Source organism: Trichosurus vulpecula, chromosome 8, assembly GCF_011100635.1.
Source record: "Trichosurus vulpecula isolate mTriVul1 chromosome 8, mTriVul1.pri, whole genome shotgun sequence".
Classification (NCBI taxonomy): Eukaryota; Metazoa; Chordata; class Mammalia; order Diprotodontia; family Phalangeridae; genus Trichosurus; species Trichosurus vulpecula.
In genome coordinates, this window is record NC_050580.1 from 30,673,077 (window position 1) to 30,695,210 (window position 22,134).

A 22,134-nucleotide genomic window follows, 5' to 3' on the forward strand; every position below is an offset into this window, starting at 1 on the left:
TATGAACCATAACTCTTGCAGTTTTGTTTTCAATTTGGCCAGGTCTGTGTGCTATATCTTTTCAGTCTTAGGTCATAGTTATTGTTATCCTTCAGTGGTTTTCAGTTGTGTCCAACTTGTGGTGACCCCATTTGGGGTTCTCTTTGATAGAGAAACTGGAGTGGTTTGCCATTTCCTTCTCCAGCTCATTTCACAGATGAGAAAACTGAGGAAATGGGATTAAGTGAATTGCCCAGGATCACACAGCTAGTAAATGTCTGAGGCCAGATTTGAACTCTGATCTTCCTAACTCCAGGCCTAATCCACTTTGCCATCTAGCTGCCCACTTATAAGTTAGATCACACTATCATAGTATGATAGATTTAGAATTCCTCTACCCCAGTCTCCTCATTTTACAGGTGAGGAAGCTGAAGCCTTGAGAGGAAAAGTGACTTAGGTCAGAAGCATAGTAAATAGAAGAGCCGAGATTCAAACCCAGGCCCCCTGGCTTTAGACCTAGTGCGCTGCCCACTGCACCAATTTATACAAAATTTAAACCCACTGATGCAATCTATCATTATGCCCTTCCAATGAGCTGTCCAGTTGCAGACCACCACTAATATGGTGGACCAGGACTGGGATTGTCCTGCAAAAAGAGTCAAGTGGGCAAGCTCCTATATGCCTTCTGAAGGAATATAGCAATCAATGAATCAGATAAGGAAGCTGAGATCTTGAGAGAAGTGACTTACATGTCAGGCACTGCTGGAGGCCTTGGCAATTCGAAGACAAAGAATGAAACAATTCCTACTATCATTCTACTCAAGAGTTTATATTATATCAGATAATCTGTGAGCCTTTGGCATGGGGGTAGGGCACTCCCCTAAACCTTAGGGGGAGGGGTTATGAGTGTTGATGCAATGTATGCATAACTGCAACATACTGTGTATACAGTTCATCTGCTCATGCAAATAAGCCATTATTTATGACATTTCTCCAGAAAAACATGGTGCATTCAAGTCACCTAAATTCCTGTTAAAAATAGAGACCAATTCACTGAAAAAGCTTTTTCTTAGCTATATTCCACTAGACTCACATGCCCAGCCAAGCAATATTTTTCCACAAATCCATTACAAAAAAGCTAAGATAAGAAGTAATATGCTAGAGTGGGGAACAGTTATGAATTTGGAATTTGAGGACCTGCAGCCAAATCCCAGCATGACCATTTATTATTTTGTGACCTTGGATAAATACTTTAACTTGTTAACCCTCAGTTTCTTCATCTGTATACTGAGTGAGTTGGAGTAAATATCTGAAATATCTTCCAAGTCTGTCTATGATTCTTTAATGCCCCCATATCCTTAACTCCTGACATACTTAAAGATTACACCTGGCATCGCTCACCTTCTATCCTTGTGTTGTTTGTAATGTGCCCATTAAATAAACCAGCATCATGCCTCCCTTATTAAGAAAACACTATATTGCTGCTTCAGGATGGGAGACACATGGCTAGAAACATTTTCTGAGAAAAAGATTTGGAGGTTCTTGTAGACTGCCAGTCAATAGAAAGCCAAAAAAGTGAATTCAATCTTACTCTACATCAAGCAGGAAATTTCAAGGTGAATGTCCCACTATGTACTGATCTGGTCTTGCAACTTTTAGAGGAATGCCATCAGCCCTGGGCATTACGTTTTACAAAGGGCAAGCCTCAGAATATCCAGAAGATGACCAGTATGGTGAGCAGACTGGATGTCATGCCATATGAGCATCAGTTAAGGACAATGAAAATGTGTAACCTGGAGAAGAAAATCCACATGGTTGAGTTGCCTTTTGACTCAAATGGTGCTCTCCAAGGTACTGAATATACAATGCCCTGTTAGTATTATCTGCAAAGATGGACTCGATGAAAGAAAGAAATCATCTCAAAAGAAGATATGATATCCTGTCAAATGATGGCCAACTGAAACAACAGGAAAATTTCAGTACACAGTATGTAATTACAAGAGTTGGCCCTCAGCCAGAACATCAGGTCTAGGACCCTTCTTTCACAACAGATTGCCATGACTACAAGCACTCAAGACTTCAATTTTATTCTTTATCTAAGACATGCCACCTTTAATATATCACAGCCAAATACCCTCTACGTGGGGGAGGGGGCACATTGGCTTGCTCTTTCTATATACATTTAATGACAGAGAGTACTAATTGCCAAATCTCTTTTTAAAAAACCTCCTCCGTTTAATTCATTGAGCACCTACTCCATGCCTGGTTCTGTGCTAGTCATTGAGGAAAGCACAGAATAAGTCCAAGACATACCCTATCTTCAAGGTGGCTACAATTAATCAGAACTAGATGGTATTTTGGGTGTGCTCCGTGTAAGAATTGACTGTTGCTCCTGCATAATATATACAAACACACATCTTATGTTGGGTTTTGTGGGAAAGAAAGGTCTGTACATGTGATTTAATCAGTGTGAGGAACTTCTAGCGTGGAAACTCCATCCACTGATTCAAAGCAGCAACTCATCCATAACTTAGTGTTAGAAAGTTGCCTGGGGCACTGAGAAATTTCATGAGTTGTGCATGATCACTTGGCTAGTATACATCAGAAGGAGGACTTATTAATAATAGTTAATGTGCATGCAGTGGTTTGAGGTTTTCAAAGTGCTTTATATATGTAATTTCATTTTGCCACAACAGCCTTGTAAGGTAGCTGTAATTATCATCCTCATTTTATAGATGAGCTAAAGTCAGACTGCAAAAGGCCCAGTGACTTGCTCAGGGTCAAATAGATCAGAAGTAGCTGAGGCAGGTTTCAAAGTCAAGTCTTCCTAAGGCTAGCTTTCTGACCACCATGCTTCAGTGCCTTTATCATGCTTGGTTACTGTCCACCTTCATCTTTATTCACATACAACTGAAATATCCCTAATTAAAAATCTGTGTCTCGTGGAGACTAGAATTTTCTGGCATTCAAAATATGTCCATTTATTGAAAAGTAATTGCCATTTTTTGGCATCCTCCATCATAGCTGCTACTTTAAATTTCTATTTTGCTTACCTCTACTTTGTAACTGAGGCAATTATGCTGTATGCAAAGGGTTGGAGATGCAGTCTTTAGTATCAGCTCTATCACTGGCATGTATACCTGAGCAAAACACTTCACCTCTCTTGGGGTATTTTGGGGTGGTGCTGCATCTGGAGCCAGAGAACCCAATTTATATTCCAGCTCTATTGCTTAGTGCCTGTATGGGTAAGTCAGTTAATCTCTTTCAGCCTCAGTTTCCTCATCTATAAAGTGATAGAGTTGGACTTGGTGACCTCTAAGAACCCTCCCAGCTCAAAAGCTATGATTCAGAGAGCTGAAATTGAATTGCATGACCTCTTAAGTCCTTTGTAACCATAAAATCTAGATAGATGATGATGATAATAAAAATGTATAGATAGATGACAAATAAATATAGATGATAGATACATAGAGTCGTAGACTGGTATGTTGGTATTCAAAGATTTGGTGTTTACTATGTGTTGAGCAATATGCTAATTTATGCTTCTATCATTTATTTGAGGGGAGAATTTTTTCAATTACAGAATCAAAGAATGTCAGAGTCAGGTGATCTGGTACCAACTATACCTGAGGAGGATTCACCTCAACAATATCTCAGACAAGTGATCCTTCAACCTCCACCAATTTTATATTGTAATTTACAGTTACATGTAACTTAAAACAAGTAACTTTTAGTTATGCTAAAATAAAATCATATGCTAGATTGTATAACAAACTTTAGCCTATTACAAGATTAAGTAAGAAAGAGCTGGCTAGGAGATGATTCAGACTTTCAGTTATTCAACATATACCCATTAAGTGTCTGCTATTCACAGAGCTCTGTGTTGGAAGCTGGTGGCAGAGACAAGTAGCTCTCCATGAAGGAGGTCAGAATTGAGTGGGACCTAAAAAGATGGATAGAATTGGATTGACAGATTAAGATGGTGATTAAATAAAAGGCATGATGAATCAAAGGAAAAGACACTTTCAGAGTCAGAGGCAAAAGATCTGGATTTGGATTCTGACTCTATAACTTACTCACTTAATTACGTTCAATCTCTGGCCTTGAGTTTTCTCATCAATGAAAATGTTGAAGTTGGACTCCAACATTCTTGAAGGTCTTTTTCATCTCTAAAACTAATAATTCTAGAATATGGATGTGTGACCAGGAAGGAAGACATCTCAGGAGTGAGGCTAGTGTGAGCAAACCTAGAGTCAGATAATGGTATGCCCTAATTCGGGGCCAATGAGATCAGCCAATATAAAATGGAGCATTAGTGATAAGAAAAAGAATTCCTGCATTGGTGTGTGAATGTAAATGAGTAGCCATTTTACAATAGTGTGTACATGGCATGTCAACACAGTGAGTTCTCCCTGGAGAGCAAAGTTCACAAATATAAGCTATGATTCCTAGTCAAATGGATCCAAAAAACTTTGAAGAATGAATGAGTTTTATCAAAGTTCAAAATTTTGATGGTAGAAGGAAAAATTACAAACACTCCTTACTGTTATGTTGAATGTTAATTCCTTTTCCCACAAGTCAGAGAGAAATTGTTGCTTACAATTATAGACTCTCAGAGTTGGACAGGACCTCAAGGTTTCTACCTAAATAGAAATCCCCTCTACAATAGTCTGACAACTGGTCACCCAGATTCCACTGGAAGACCGGTGGTGGTAGAGAATCAACCATTAGAAAGGCATTCTTGCATACTGTACAGTGCTGAACATGGAGTCAGGATGATCTGGTTTCTAATCCTTCCTTAGGACTTGCTCCCTTTCTGATCATAGGTAAATCAAAACCTCTCAAGGCCTCAGTTTCCATATCTATAAAATAAGGAGATTCATTAGATGACCCCCCCCCACCTTCATTTCCATCTCCCGGCTTTCTGGCCTTCTTTGGGTACGAGCTAAAGTCTCACTTTCCACTGAAAATCTCTCCCAATTCCCCCTTAATTCTAGTGTCTTCCTTCTCTCAATTATTTCCTATTTATTCTGTCCATAGTTCATTTATACATGGTTTATATGCTATCTCCCCAAGTAGCCTGGGAGCTCCTTGAGATTAGGGGGTCTTTTGCTCTTCTTTGTATCCTCAGTGCTTGGCAAAGTGCCTGGAACATAGTAGAGTGCTTAATAAATATTTATTGATTAACTGACTTAACTGACTTTAATATCCCTTCCAGCTCTAAATAGATGGTTTCATGGCTCCTTGAGGTAGCCCATTACATTTTTTGAGCAATTCCCATTGTAAGAAAATTCTTATTTATATTGAGCCAAAAATCTAACTCTTTGTAGCTTCCATAAATGGTTTTTCTTTCTGTCCATGGAAGTATGGCATGGGGAGAAGAACACTCAACTTAGTGGTAGAAAGCCTGCTTCAAATCCCAGTTCAGTGACTTACTAAGCGATCTTGAGCAAGTCATTTCATCTGTGGGCTTCAATTTCCTCATCTGTAAAATGGGGGGATTGGACTAGATGATCCTTTAAATCCCTTCCAGCTCTAGGTCCTATGACTAGGTCCTAATTCTTTTCCAGCCAACAACCTTTGAAACAAAGACTCGGTCCTGGCAATATCAGTCCGTCAATAAGAATTTTTAAGCACCTATTATGTGCCACCACTGACAAGGTCTTCTAATGAAACAGCCACAATTTCTTTGATAGATCTTTGGCATCATTTCTGAGTCCCCCTCACCATTCTTTTCTTCTTCCTTTATACTTCGTGAATTAGATCTCAAAAATACTGCACCACTGATGAAGTTGGGCTAGTTCCAAGATTTTCGACAGTATGAGAGGACCCAGGTATCCAAACAGCTCAACTCCAAGGAAGCTAGCTAGTATAGTCCTAGGGAACACAGAAAGTCTCCCAATTTCGCTGTGAATCATGTGGTCTTATCCACTCCCTTCAACTTGACTCATTCTCTTCAAATCACCCCCTAATCAGTCACTATCTCCACCCCCATAACCTAGCAAGGCTATCATTAAGATCAGTCTTTAGAGAAATAGGGGTTTGTTCTCCTACCCAAGGGACAGCTTGGGAATCGCTGAAGAGGTAGAACTACTCCTAAAAACCAATTCACCCAAAATCAATTATTGAAGATAAAGGTGGAAAAATACCCCCCAAATCACTGAGATATAATGAAAGGGGGACAGTTGGGGTAGATGAAGAGGAGAGAAAGTTTCAAATAAATTAAAAACAATAACCCTGGGCAACACTTAAGCTTGCCAAACCTCAGGCAACTCTCTAAGACTCATGTACAAAACGGTAGTACTCAATATGGAGTCAGAGAACATGGGTTCAAATCCAACCTGTTACTTACAGCCTGTGTCACCCTGCCTAAGTCATTTGACATCTCTGCATCTCAGTTTCCTCATCTGTAAAATGAAGGGGTTGGACAAAATGTCTGCTAAGTTCTCTTCTAGCTCTAATTCCATTATGTTTGATACAAGGTAGAGACCTGCTGGACAGAGTTCTCACAATAAAGTAGGAAGCTTTTCTTTTTGATCCAAAACTGTAATATCAATGTTGGGAATTCCCAATATGAAAACTCACTCCACAGATGCAGATCAGCAACTCTCCTTTACCTTAGAATTTTGAAGAGTTGCCTAGGGCACTGAGAGGTTCAGTGATTTATCCAGAATCATATAGCCCATGTGTGTTAGAAACAGGGCCTGAACCCAAGTTCTTCAGAATCCAAGGCTAGCCCTCTATCTCCTATGCCCTGTCTAAATGTGAGCTGCTCTAATATTAATCTTTTCTCAGAAATAAGGCTAGGACTACAATGAGCATACAATTCTCCCATCTCTCCATCAATCAATCAGCAAGCATTTATTAGGTGTCTACAATGTGCCAGGCTCTAGGTTTAGCATTGGGGATACAAATAAGAGGCAAAAACAGTCTTCTTCCAAAGGATATTGTCCTAGAATGAACAATAATGACCAATTACCAAGAATAGGAATCCTTGTTATGAAAGGCCCCATCCAATGGGACCAAAACTTGGACCAAGGCTGTGACAGTCAAGACAGTAACATTTATCCCTATGCTAAAGTAAGCTCTCCTTAGTAATGAACTCAGCACCCAGCCATGCAGGCAAGCTAATTAGTCATGTTTCTAGATGCCATCCATCACTGCACACATCCCCAAATTTCATGCAGTCTAATACATTTTCTAATTTAAACAGCAAACAGCCTGGGCTGAGAGGAGGCTATGGAAACTGAAGTGTTGGCCAACCCTGACACCTAGTGGTAATCTAAAACGGCAAAAAACTCAAGTAGGAAAAATTCCAGTGGCATCAAAACAGTGATTGTGAATGTGAACATGAAGCATGGGAATTTCAGCAGAACATGACCACCAAATTCTGGCTTTAAACAAACCCTATAAAAGCAAGTTCTCTTTTTTCATTTTAATTTGAAGCATAGAGAAGGAAGAACAAATGTCTCAGAGAAGGCATTTCACGGCTGCTTCAAGTACTCAGAAGGCATATTATACCTCTTAGATACCGGATGCTCTATTTAAGTGTTCCCGTTTAGCTACATTTCAAAAGTAAATCAAACATACTAATCATCAGCTCACATGGGGGCCTTTTTCAACATGATTTTCTTTCCTTATTTTGTATACGCACATACTAAATCTCCCGATAGTCTTTTTCCTCAAACTGACCTTTAGTAAATCCCAAAAATAAATTCAATACTGCCAATAACAGCCAAACCTCCCTTCTTGCCTCTTAAGCGGAGCAGCCTCATGGGTAACTAGACTTTCTTCAATTGGTGGGCCGATCAGAATGAGGGATAAAGGATAAGTAAACCCAGAGAGAGGCTGAGAATGAGGCTGAATCGTTACACCAAGTCAGTATCATACTCCTCCATTTTTTCATGTATTGTTGGACCAAGTCCCCAGGAACATTCACTGCCATGATACCCTCCAAGAAAACTGATGAGTATAAAGGCCAAGTAAGACATTCAAGGAGACACAAAATATTCAATTCTCCCATCGTTCAATGGTTTTTCTCTTTACCTGCTGGCGTTTGTGGGCCAAATAATCCAGATTTTCTAGCTCCTTGCCAAGTTTCTGGTAAGACTTCTGCAGATCAGATTTGTTGGATGCATTTTTGAGGGACTCAAATGTCTTCTGAAACTGTGAAGCAAAAACAAATCAGAAGGTCAATCAAATAGATGTGCTGCCATAGGGAAACCACTGATTGTGAAATTAGAGGATCTGGGTTCAAATCCCACCTTTGATATTTACTACCTCAAGACCTTGAAGAAGTTGCTTAATCACTGTGGGTCTCAATTTCCTCACCTATCATCTAAGGGGTTTGGATCACATGGCCTCTAAGGTCCCTTGCAGCATTATGAGCCATGATTCTATTACCTACTATTTGGAGGAAAGCTGTGGCATAATGGAAAACACTTCTTGACTTAGGAGTCAAAAGATCTGGATTCAAGACCCAACTCTGCCACACACTAGCTATGTGACCTTAGGCAAGTCACTTCCCTCTCCTCTGTAAAATGACAGCAGTGGACAAGGTCATCTCTAAGTTCTCCCTACAGAGCTAACATTTATAATCCTGGGCAAGAAGAGAAAGTCATTCAACTTTCCAACCCTCAGTTTCTACCATCTGTGATATGGGGCTAACAACTGACATCTCATTATCCTTTTACAACATGAAAAAGAATAATTCATTGTGATGATAAGAAGTTGGCAGCCAAAGCATAAGCCCAGAATGTGATTGTTTTTGTCACTAGTATTACGTGGACAATTGCAAGCTGAATTATGGATAAGGAGCAATTTTGGTTCCCATCCCAACAAAAAGAACGCACTTCATTAAAAAATATTGTCACATTTTAATACACACTGGTGCCTTAAGAGAATAAATTACAGTGAGTGTACTCTTTCAAATCACAATGGGAAAGCTTTGGGGAGAACCATTAAAAGCCCTCTCAAATTCCAATTACCAAAGCATACAATTTATGAAAAAGTGGCTGCTCTCATGACATTTTGCTAGAGTGGAAGAAACTCCAGCCTCCTTCCATAGAGATATTTAGGCAGAATTGGTCACATTACCAGCTTCAGCCAAGAAGATTGGTCCAATATCTTCTTTTTGAAAAGGCTCAAAGCCTGGCATTTCAATGGCAAAATCATGCATGGAGCCTTCAAGAAACATTTGCAGGGGCAGCTAAGTGGAGCAGTGAATAGAGCACTGGCCCTGGAGTCAGGTGGACCTGAGTTCAAAAACAGCCTCAAACAGTTGACACTTACTAGCTGTGTGACCATGGGGGAGTCGTTTAACCCCAACTGCCTTGCCTTCCCTCCTCAAAAAAAAAAAAGCATTTGCACAGTTCCACTTCCCAAGGCAAATGAGCTATGAAACCAGTTCTAGGGATCGGAATACTCTCCAGTGCGAGAGCGGAAGAATCTCCTCTCCCATTTTGAGTTTTCAGCAGCAGGTGAGAAAAATGTTGATGAGCTAAATTATAGCATGTCATGGGACTTTTATTGTTCAACTCCTAATAATCAAGTAGGCAAAAAGAAGCCACAAGAAAACTGAATTAGTTGCTGATTTTATGGAATCAAGGCCCACTTTAGAGGGTTATAATCAAAAATTCTAAGGCATGCCATTTATAAATCATTCCCATTATATATATATATCATTTATGTCCATATTCTCACATTGCACTGCCTTATTACAATCATTCAAAAAAAGAAGGAAAGAGAAACTTTCACTCAGTTCCGCCATCTCCCATACTTGGAGACCTCTCTGTCTTTAAGAGCACATTGCAGAATCCTTATGGCCCTTCAAAGCTCAGCTCTGGAGCTATCTAACACCTCCAATTTCCTCAGATGATCTTTCCTCACACATATATTTCCTTGGATTTACTTAACTGTGCATATGTACTATCCAGAGACTAGCACAGTACTTGACACCTAGTAAACCCTTAATAAATGCCTAGTGTTTAACCAATTCCTCCACCCCTTTCCCAAGAGAATGTAAGCTCCTTAATGTCCTGAATTATTTAGTTTTTGTCTTTGTAACTCAAGTGACCAATATATTGCCTGGTATGCCATAGGTGCTTAATAAATGCATCTTTGGAATTAATTGAATAGAATTGAACCAAGCTCTGTTCTCTGCAATCTCTCTCCCTGTTTAAAAAAAAGGTTCTTTCTCACATCATCTCCATATCTTCACTATATTATACAAGATACATTAAGGGGAAAAGCATATTTGTGAGGCTTCAAAGTAAAATAAAACATTAATATAGATGTTTCCAATTTATTACAGCTATGGCAAAAGAAAAAGAGAAAGAATGGAAAGCACATTACTACTAGATCATTTCAGTGAAGGTCAAAGTTTCAATAAAAGGGAGGTTTTAGCTCAAATTTTTTATCATCATCACTTATGGTCTCCATTTTATATGGCTTAAAAAGTGCATTAAACCACACAAAAACCCTAGGCTGGCACTTCATTCTCTTATGATGGTGATCCTGAGTTCTGGAAAGGTATGCCAGGAGACTACAATCCCTGCCAAGCAGGATAACTTTCCCTCGTAGTCTGACAGACTTCTCCTCATTGAGGAAAATTCCAGCTGGGTTCAAAGAGGCCCACAAACTAGGTACAAGTTATTTAAGATTTGGGGTCATGCAAACCAGTGAAACAGGCAAAATTATAAAACAGCCCTCAATCATAAATAGCCCCCTATCTATTTTATCGTGGTGAAAGTAATGTAGAAAGGGTAGAAGGTGCTGAGTGACATCTTTTTTAGACCATTTACAAACATTGGTCTTGCTTTGCCTTACTGTTTCATGTCTTAAAGAGTCAATGTTACAACTTTTAGTCAATCAAAGACTCATCAAAATATAACAGTTTACCCATGAGCCTGGGTGATGCTCTCCCAGCAATGCGTACCAAGTCCATTGTGGAAAGTGAGCACACAGAAACCTAACAGTGAGGCATGTGAATAAGGAGATTCATGTGCTTGGGGCAACTCACAACTCTGAACTGAAGGTCTTCATGTCTACGATCCTTCTGTGGAATAGTCTGTACCTCACATCACCTGCTAGTCAAAAAACAAACAAACAAACCCCTCTCTGCTATTCTATGGATGCTGTAAGAAGGCCGAGCTCTTTTAACATAGAAATGTGAAAGCTACAGCACTGAGAAAGCAGTATGCTCTTTCAGAAAAAAATATATATCAGCATTATAATCTTTCAATGAAAGAGCAGTTCTCTTAAGTTTGGCATTGTCCAAGCTAACCAGGCCTACTCTCTAAGAGACACAAGGAGTTGCCCCCTCTCAATCCATAGAAGGCAATAAAGGGCATTGTAGGCAAGCCCCTGTGGGGTTTCTCCTCTCTCGAGCTGAGCGTAATGACAGAGCTATGTAGTCTTTCCTCAACCCACTCTTCCAATAGCAGAGGATTGTTTTCTCCAATCATCTCTCAGCTATGCCTCTTCTTCAATCAATATACCTCACAACAAAGTCAATGCTAATCCTCTTTACCCCTCTATATCTCCCTCTCAAGCCACGGATGACAACAAAGGGAAACAGGCTAGCTCCTGAGAGATTTCATCTATCTCAGCATGCAGAGAGTGCTAAATGGCTATAAACCCAGCCAGCTCCTCACAAAGGAGGAAGATTCTGCATTCCCCCAATCAATTTCCAATAGCACTTGCCTCCGATCAAACAGTTCCTCACACGCATGCCTGTCAGCTGGGCTCAAATCCTGCCAACCTATGTATTCTTTCTTCCCTAAGGGGTTTTTCTTGTTACCTTATTACCCTGTTACCTTCTTCTGACTCCTGTGTTTATCTTCTCACTTCTAATGCAGAAACTACTAGTATTTAGTGACTCATCTCTGCCTTATGAAGAGAAAGTCAAAATATCCACTTTTCTGTCAGGTGTGGCCCCCATAGTCATTATGTGTAATTGCCTCACAGTACCTAGTTATTTGATTTATAATTTCACAGTTTTAACCTTCAAAGCCCTATAAACAGCCATACGTAATGAGCTAGCAGATTTTAATGCATTGTAGCCATCCCCACCTTTGGCTTTTGCCAAGGGCTTTTCTCTCTCTTCTCTCTCTAGCAATCTCTGAACAGTCTATATCTCCTTCTTTTATCAGACTGACTGTGTTTCTCCTTAAGCTGATTTGGTCAGGGTACCATACACAAACGTTCTTTTTTCTATTCCCCTTCAGAAACCAAAATGTCCATGCAACAGAGTAATCAGAATTTAAAATTAATTTCACCTCCCTCAATACCACCATCTCCACCTTTTGAAATCCTTCCTTGTCTTTAAAGCCAAATTCAGATGCCTCCTCCTTCAAGAAGTCTTCCCTAATACCAAAACCAATGCCAGCAGCCACCTCCAGATAAAAATTGTAACCCTTTCCTCAACTCTCATATGGCACTCAGTTAAGTTCTCCTTTGCCCCATCATATTCTCTCATACCATAATGGTCCTTTGTAGTGTGCTCTATCCCTCCTGTTAAAAGGCAAACACCCTGAGGTCAGAGACTATGCTATTTTCCCTCCTTATACTTCCCCAATTTGAACAAGAGACCTTTCCCATAGTAAGTCGTTAATAAATATGTGTTGGGAGAGCATGGATGTGCATTTAGCAAGATCTTAGAAGGATTAGATCACAGAAGGAGCTGAAGATTCACCTCCAAAGTGACAGGAGTCCTTAAACCAGTGCCTTAAGCTGTCTGGTCCCACTGCCATCCAGCAAAGTATTTTCCAAACTGAAAACCAAGATAAGTTTTTGTCCCATTACAGTCTTTCCTTGTACAATCCAAGATACAGAGTTGGGGGGTAGGGGGTGTCTGTTGTTGCTGCTGTTCTGAACTTGAAAACACCTATTTCTATGTAAAAAGAACAGAAAGAGGAGACCGTATATGAAACTATAAATCTCATAAAGTTCAGTTTGATTTGGGTACTTTTTAAAAATACATACTCAATTCAACATATTAGCTCCAGTGGTCTCCTTGAAACAGAAATCCTTAGCTTGGAAGCTTTGAACTTCTTTTTAATATAGGGTGTCCCAAAAGTTTTAATGCAACTTTAAGCTTTAATAAATAAAATTTGGGTAAGCCTATATTTAAGCTATTAAAGCTTTAAACTGCACTAAGACTTTTGGAACACTGAATTTTGATTTCAATGGAATTAGTTTTCTTTGTAGTCTTATATACTTTATTTTATTTATTTAAAAACTTTATTCCAAGAAAGGGTCCATAAGCCACTATGGTCCACACTGAGCTATAGATGTTCGCAATTCAACTGGCTCTAGAATCAGAGGAACTAGGTTCAAATCTCATCTCTGACACTCCTTATATGACCTTTGGTAAGTCACTGAACTCCCTGGGCCTCAGTTTCTCCATATAGAAAATGAAAAGGTTGGACTAAATTACTTCTGAAGTCCTTTCCAGCTTGAGGTTCATTACCCTATGGTCCTGTATCAAGTTAGTGGCAAGCAGATGGCACAATGGTTAAGGCACCAGACCTAGAGTCAGGAAGACCCAAGTTCAAATCCAGCCTCTGATATTTACTAGCTGTGTGACTCTGGGCAAGTCAACTGACCCCATTTACCTCAATTTATTCATCTGTAAAATGAGCTGCAGAATGAAATGGCAAAACACTTGAGTATCTTTGCCAAGAAAACCCCAAATGGGGTCATGGAGTCAGACACAACTGAAACGACTAAACAACAACCTATATCAAGTGCTTGCTACATTGGAGGCACTGGAGATGGGAAGACAAATATGAAACAGTGCCTATCCTCAAGGAGATTCCACTCTACTAGAACCAACGTGCTGAGTTGAGTACAGAATGATACCGAAAACAAGTTGTACCACTTCAACTCAACAAGCAGTCTCCGGTGACCTAAGTTCACATTCTTAGCATCCCAGAGAGATTTCCATCAAATATTATTATGAAAAAGATAATAATGTAAGCATTCCACTAAATAAAACAGTGGAGATGATGTTGGGCTCCTTCCTCTCTGCTCTCATTCCGATACTGAAACGCTGCTCTGCAGAAAAGCCTTTGCCAGCAAATGGTTGGTTTAGCCCAGCATTATTCCTCATTCCCAGATAATTTTTTCCTCTTTCTCTGACAATGCATTTTAAAAGAAAACCAAAGTTAATGTTCTCTCCAGATTACACATCCCATGAGCTCAGGAAATATATGTGGGCACCAGCAGTAAAATGAGAAAGAAGATGAGGAGAAATGAACCAATGCAGCAAGATTTGAAGGGTGGCTTAGGGAAGATTTGCCATCTACCAGGACACTTGCAAGCAAAGGTCCTTGGGCCAGGGACCACAGCCATGGCCACCTGAAGGCATCCCTTCTGCCCCTGAATCCAGGGCTCTTTTTGATCCACCACACTGCATCTCCAAAGATTCTGAAGACTAGGGAAGCAGGAAAGGACGGTGAGAACAGCAATGCTGTAAATAGTACTGCCCATAGCAAAATTCCACAATTTACTAGAGATTAGGAGAGATGTGGGATGGGAGTTTGGGAGACAGATTCAGGATGGATTTATAGATGGGTGGAGGAGTCATTTGTGTAAGGCTGATCAATGAACCCACAAGAGAGTAGCAGGTCACCAAGGAAGAGAGAGTAGATTGCTGTGGTGGTAAGAGAACTGGATTTGTATTCAGAAAAACTGGGTTCAAATCCCTGCTCTAACACTTAATATGTGTGTGATTTGGGGCTCCTATAAATTGTGGGGATTGGACTAGATGACCTCTAATAGCCCTCCCAACTCTAATCTGTGATTATTTGTTATTAGAGAGAGAAAAGAGAAGAAAACCCAAAAGAGAGTCATTCTTGGGGGGAGTAGCCACGAGTACACGACAGGAACTAGACAGAAATAGCAGCAATGCATCATTTAGATAGCGCTTTAAAGATTTACAAAACGGTTTACCCACATTCTCTCATTTGAGTATCACAAGAATCTTCGAAGACAGGTGCTGTGGATGTTATGCCCATTTTACAGAAGAAGAAACTGAGGCTCAGAGAGATCCAGCAATTTGTCTATGGTCACACCACTAATAAATACCAGAGGCAGGATCTAAAACCAGATCTTCTTGACTCCAAAATTCACCAAAGGAGACCACAACAGTGGTTGGAAAAGAGGAAGAAGAGAGAATGAAATGCATGTAACGTAAATACGATATCTACTACAACAGTAGCAAAGTGTTATGGTGAAAAATAACTTGTGTTGTTTTTTGTGAACTATCGCCACTAACTTTCAAACCCTGTTTTTCCAGAGAACTCACTGGCGGATAATGTCTTTCATTAACAAAATGGTTTCTGCCAAGGCAGAAAATGGAAACACAATTCCAAGCGCATTCCACTATAAGGAAGCCATTAGAGGAATTGCAAGAGTGACCCAAGCATGGAACAAAGTCAAGTTAAGTGGCCCAGCTACCAGATTTCCTTTTAGATTTTTATTGATATCTTTGGTTTCTATATCAGCTTTCTTTCCAAACATATCCTCTCCCCCTCCCTTTCCCTACACAGATAGTCATTGCCTGTAACAAAGAATAAAAATGGAGGAAGCATTTTATCAAAACTAACCCACACATTAATCAAGGTTGACAGGATATGCCATATTCTGCATCCAAAGTACCCCCCCCCACCTCTACACTTCCTCATTTCCTCTTCAGGGCCTAGTTTGGTCATTCTAGTAATGCAGGATTCAATTTTCTCTTATTGTTCTTGTTGGTGGTGGTCTTGGCGCTTAGCATAATACCTGACACACAGTAGGAACTTAATAAATGCTTGCTTACTGAGTGTTCTTTCCATTTCCATCAACCAACATTGTAAATACATTTGAGATGTTTAAAGATAATGCATAGAACCGGATGCAACAACATGCTCATTCATTCATTCACCCAATATTTGTTAACTACTTTGCACAAGGTATATGGGGGATAGAAAGAAATGAGATGCCTCCAAATAAGACAATATTGATAAAGCGCTTTGTAAACATTAAAGCATGATACAATGTGACATCTGTCTGGCCTATGATTAATATTATTACAAATATCTTATATTTACTTAGAATTTTCAAATGTAAAAAAATAAATTATTATATTTGTTCACAGAATCATATATTTGGAACTAGAAGGAACCTTGGAGGCCATGGAGTACAACCCTTGATTTCATAGATAAAGAAACTAAAACCCACGTGATTAAATGAATTACATAGAGTCATACTACTAGCATATGTCTGAGGTAGGATTTGAACTCGGCTCTTCCTGATTCCCAGTTCAGCATCCTATTCATTGTACCACCTAACTGAAGAGAGGAAAGTTGAGACAGACATTATCCCCATTTTCCATGAGGAAGCTAGAGTCTATAGTGGACAAAATAATACCTAAAATCATATAGCCAGCTAGCAGCAGATCTGATTTTAGAATCAGGCTTTTGACTCCTTGCCTAGAGATCTTTCCACATCACCGTCAGAGCAGCAAAGAGGACTGAACGACTTCCATATCTCTAATAAGAGGGATGCTAGTCGCCCAAAAAGAAAGGATTTGAATAATAGCTATGATCCACATAGAACTCTTTCTATATTCCTTCATTTGGTCCTCACAATAATGCTAGGAGGAAGGTGATGTTATCATGTCCATTTTAAAGCTGAGGAAACAGTCTAAGAGAGGTTCTTGACTTGTTGAGGGTCACAAAGAGAGTAGCAACCAGATCTCTAGAGGAGTAGGACAGACTGTGACTTCAGTAGTAAGGAGAGTACAAGCCATGGGTGAAATGATCTGGAGAAAGAGAGGTCCCTGATGGTGTGAGAAGCTCCCTCCAGACCCAGCATCCAGATCAGGCCACTCAACCCTTTTCCAAATTCAGTATGGGAGTAGGTAGGTTGTCCCACATAACAAAGGGATTTGGCAATGTGATAGAAGGCCTGTTGTCTCATAGGGAAGGAGGAGGTCAAACTCAGGTGCAGTTGATTAGTGTTTGTACCTCTGACACCACAGGCAAGGAGGTACCAATAAATTTGTTATTCAGTCATGTCCAACTCTTAGTGACCACTCCCACCCCTGGACTGTAGCATGCCAATACTGGCCATGGGCTTTTCTTGGCAAAGATTCTGGAGCAGTTTGCCATTTCCTTCTCTAGTTCATTTCACAGATGAGGAAACTGAGGCAGAGTTAGGAGACTTGTCCAAGGTGACATAGCTAGTAAGTGTGTGAGGCTAAATTTGAACTTAGGTCTTCCTGACTCTAGGCCCATTGTTCTATCTGCTGAAACACCTAGCAGCCTCCTGCCAATAAATTAGGAAGCTTCAAGTTTCTTGAAAGTAAGAACCCAAATTTGGAGTGCTCTGGTGAACAGGCAGGACAGGGCAGGGGTAACAAGCAGGAGAGGAGGGTATTTTTAGAACAGAGACAGTCTGAAACAAGAACAGCTAAGTGCCTAAAACCAAAGGTTTTTCAAGCTACCATAACAATGCTTCGAATAAGAAAGGATCTTAGAACATTTCCCCCTCTCCTGAAACTAAATCCTAGAAAGGCAGAGGAAAGGGGTCATGGTGGGAGGGGGAGAAGAAGCACATCTGCAGAACCCTACTTATCAAGAGGGACTGGCCTCAGAAAGACCCAGCTGCCAATACAGCAATGAATGATTTTCTGTGAAAAGAAAACAAACACCAGTCATTTGGAGAGCCACTGCTCAGCCTGTGAACTCGGAATACCAATTTCCAAATTAAGTGTTAAAAATACACTCAAAAGAAGGAGTTGATAAATACTATACCAACTCCCTGTGGCGATGCTGATCTCTCACCTGGTTTTCTGATAAGGAGAGCTCAACCAAAACCCACAGGGATCAACGCTGCCTTTTATTGTGCTTAAACTACCTTGAATATTGCACAAGAAATGAATGAAAGTCAGGAAATAGACTTCACTAGAATGATCAAACTCACTGACTTTCTTCAAAATGAAAATAACCGAATCCAGAGGTTTGGAAGTCCAAAGAGACTTGGAGTGATGAAAAGAGTGCTGAATTTGAACCAAAATCCTGGATTCAAATCCTGACTCTGGCATTAGTACCTCGGTGATTTGGGAAAGTCATATTGTCTCCCCATGCCTCCTCTGGAAAATGAAAGGTTAGACTATCAGGGGTTGGGAACCTGTAGCCTTGAGGCCGCATGTGGCCTTCTAGGTCCTTGGGTGTGGCCTCTTGACTGAGTCCAAGTTTTACAGAACAAATCTTTTTATTGAGGGGATTTGTTCTGTAAAGTTTAGATTCAGTCGAAGGGCCGCACTTGGGGACCTTGAGGGCTACATGTGGCCTCGAGGGCACAGGTTCCTTACCCCTGGACTAGATGATCTCTAAGGTCCCTTATTTTAGATCTAAGGAATGAAATTGATAGAATGCATCCAGAGGAGAGAACCCAAAAGAGTGAAGTTCACGATATACAGGAATTGGCTGAAGGAAACGGAGGTATTTAGCACGGGAAAGATTTAGTATCAGAGATAGGGGACATAATAGTTATTTTCAACTATATAAAGCCCCATCCTCTGGGGAGAGAATCAGAAATGTTCTGCCTGACCCCGTAGAGCAAACAAGGAGCCATGGGTAGAAGTTGTATGGAGGTAAATTGAAGTTTAATAAAAGGACAAATTTCATATCAAAAAATTGAATGGGCTGCTTCAGCAGGTGGCAGGTCCACTCCAAGGGAGGCCTTCATGCCAAGGCTTGAAGTCAATTTGCATGCTCCATTGCAGAGGGGCTTCTGACCTTGGGCTAGTTGGACTGGGTGATTCTGAAGTCCCACCCAACCCCAAGACTCTGTGATTCTAAGTCCTGTAATGGCAACCCTGAGCTTCAATTCCATGGAAGAGAATTCTGACCCATGAGAGGCCATCAGTCAAAGATAAGCTTCTCAAGGACGGTGACGGCCTCACTACTCTATTTGTATGCCCAGTGCTTAACACTATGCCTGGTACAGAACAGGTGCTGAATAAATTTTTACTGATTAATCAGCAGTGTGGACTAGGCCAGTTGGAATGATAATGAAGTGCACTAAAAAAAATATCATTTTAAAAAATTCATTCAAAATAGCAAGAATGTCAAAGCCAACACAACAACAATCCAATTCAACAGATTTGCTGCGGATCCTGCTCTGTGCCCAGAGGAAAGACGATATTGAGCTGCCTCTCTGCTCCCTATCCCCCCTCTAACCCCTGAGTTGGCTCAGTTTCAACACAACACAATCTTGGATTTCCTCAAGGAACAATTTACTTTTTTGAAGTGCAGAATCAGGAATTCCTGAATGTAGCCATCTTTTAATACAACCCTGGCCAGTAAGGACTGGAAGTTGTTATTACATTCATGACTGTTAAGGGGGCCATGTTTAAACCAGTTGGTAGTCTCAGCCTATGTCCTTGAAAAGAGACACTGCAGCCAGCCAAATTCTCAACAGGAATTCTATGCTGTTGACAATCTCAGCAGAGATGCCATAATTCAATGAGGATAAGAAAAGGAAGAGAAATCTAGCGATACACAGGAACAGACCGAGGCTGGTATACTTCAAAGCTAGAGGGACACCCTCAGGAAATGAGGTGTCTGAAAAGCAACAATAAACAGTTTGTTAAGTTCCTTTGGTTCTCAGTCCCTGCTTCATGGAGCTCATGGTAGAGTAAAGGGATTAGACCAACAGAGATAATTGTTATGTATAATATTACATGGTGAGTTAGAGGGGTGCACATGGAATGTTATATGAGGTTTGAGGGGGAAAACTCATGAAACAAGGGGATCAGAGGAACCTACATAGAGGTGGAAGCATTTTAGAAAGGATAGGAATACAATGGAGCATCAGAGTTCAGGGTATGTTCAGAGTCAGAGCCTACTTTAGTTTGGCAAAGCCAAAGAGTATATGGAAGATATTGAGAGGAGAGAAGACTGGAAAAGTAAAGTGGCATTAAATTGTGGAGGACTTAAATGCCAAGAAGTCAAGTCACTTCAACCCCTCGGAATTGCTTACAAGTCTTTCTGGACACAGCGTACTGAACAGAACCATTACTGTAATTCCCATTCTACAAATTAGAAAATTGAGGTTCAAGCTTCTTGGGATCAGAATTGTAGTTGTTTCTATCCTTGGAGCCCCAGGACCTAGCATAGTGTCTCGTATGTTGTAAATGAGTAATAAATTCTTGTTGGGTTGGGTTAGATTGAATATAGGATGAAAATAGTCATGTAGGTGGCATCACAAAACAGTTTGGTTTTCTGGGCCATGGCCTCCTCCTACACCAGAATGATGGGCAAAGGATGATGTTAATCTTGAGAATACAAGGAAAAACTTGCTAAGCAAGAGACTTGCTAGGCTGATAAAGAGTGCTATAAATAGATACTTACGGGAAGAAGAAGAAGAATATCCAGCTGAAACTGTAAAACCAGACAGTCTAGAGGACCACAGGCAAAACACAGAGAGAACACTCTGGAAGAGTGGTGCCCCGTAATTCTCAAGAGAAAACAGCAATGAAGGAGGTCATGAAAAATACTTATGTCCTTGGACATCTATATAACTATCCACTGAACATAGGCAATAAACCAAAGTAAACTTGAAACTTTAACCAAGAGAGGTAAACAAAATAATACCATAGGTATCGTTGAAACCAAGGCAGGGTTGATTCAGGACAAAAGAACACACTGGACTTGGAGCCAGAAGATCTGGGTTCTAATCCTAGCTCTGATGTTTAACCAGTCATGTGACTTTAGGCACGATACTTCACCAAATTCATTCTTTTCACTTATATAACATGAGGGTATACTTGTATAGCACCTAAGTGGTGCAGTATACAGACTGCCAGGACTAGAGTCAGGAAGACTCATCTTCCTGAGTTCGAATCTGGCCTCAGACACTTTCTAGCTGTGTGACCCTGAACAAGTCACTTAACTCTGTTTGCCTCAGTTCCTCATCTGTAAAATGAGGAAAAAATGGCAAACTACTTTAGTATCTCTGCCAAGAAAACCCCAAATGGCATCACAAAGAGTCAGACACGATTGAAAATGACCGAACAACCGCATAGTTGCATTACCAACCTCCCTTGGTTCTTTCAAGAGTCAAATGAAATAAAGTTTCTAGCACCATGTAAACAAGAGCTGTAATCATCATTGGTAGATTTGAATGACTGGAACACCCTAATTAAATGATGTACCTTGTCCAAAAGAAACAAATCTATTAAAAGAGATAGGAATGGGGTGGTATATAAGATGCTCTGTACCTGGGTGGAAGTCTACAGCTTTGCGGTTCCACGCACAGCAGAGAGGATGAGGAAGGACATGGATATTGCCTTACCAAGACAGATGAGGAAAATGACACAGAGACAAAAACATTTTCAAGATGAATGATTTCAACTATCCACAATTCTTCTAGACTCCTCCTTCTGATTAGAGCAGAACATCTTAGGAATCTTTGTCTTGCCTTGCTGATGGTTCTTATCTCTCAGAAGGTATGGGAAGAGAGAACCAACAAGGAAAAATTACTTGGAAGCAACTTGGAATAATGGAAAGAGCATTTGAAGTCAGAAGACCCAAGTTAGAATCCTAGTTCTACAACTTACCAACTGTGGGATCATACGGAAATCATGTTAGCTCTTAAGGCCTCAGTTTCCTTATCTGTAAAATGGGGAATTTGGATTAAATGATCTCTAAGGTCCCTTACAGTAATAATAATGCTACCCATTTAGGGAAATAAAAATGACTCGAACTTTGGAAGAAAGTAACCATTTCACTTTGGAATCCATAAAAGAAAGGAATATTGAGAAAACCATAAATGCAAGTGTTCGTTACAGCTATCGGCATATAGATCTTTTTCCCATACTGTATTGGAAAGTGTATGAAGGTTTGTGTCTCTCTCCAGAACCTAGTGCAGTCTTCTGCTGACAGGGATTCCTAAATGTCTTTACTAAAGCAGATTTCAGAACAATCAGAGAAGAGAGAGTGCCTGGCACAGGGCCTTACATGCTCACAAAGGTGCCTAATAAATGTTTAGTGAACTGAATGCTGCCCTGGCATAGGTTCCAAGAGGGAAAATCCCTGAAGGAGGATAGGAGCTTCAATAAAAAGCCTATGCAATTATAGACAAGACCTATGGGAGTAAAGG

The 22,134-nt window shown here is 40.3% G+C and overlaps 1 protein-coding gene across 3 annotated transcripts in view; it reads right to left on the minus strand.

The window, feature by feature from the left end:
* The window catches only part of CTNNA3 (catenin alpha 3), a 1,949,360-nt gene that overhangs the window by 1,803,277 nt on the left and 123,949 nt on the right, over positions 1 to 22,134 (minus strand). For all 3 annotated transcript variants that reach the window (XM_036734544.1, XM_036734545.1, XM_036734546.1), the window contains exon 5: positions 8,026 to 8,145. In XM_036734544.1, coding sequence (XP_036590439.1) covers positions 8,026 to 8,145 — 120 coding nt within the window. The remainder of the gene's footprint in view (positions 1 to 8,025; positions 8,146 to 22,134) is intronic.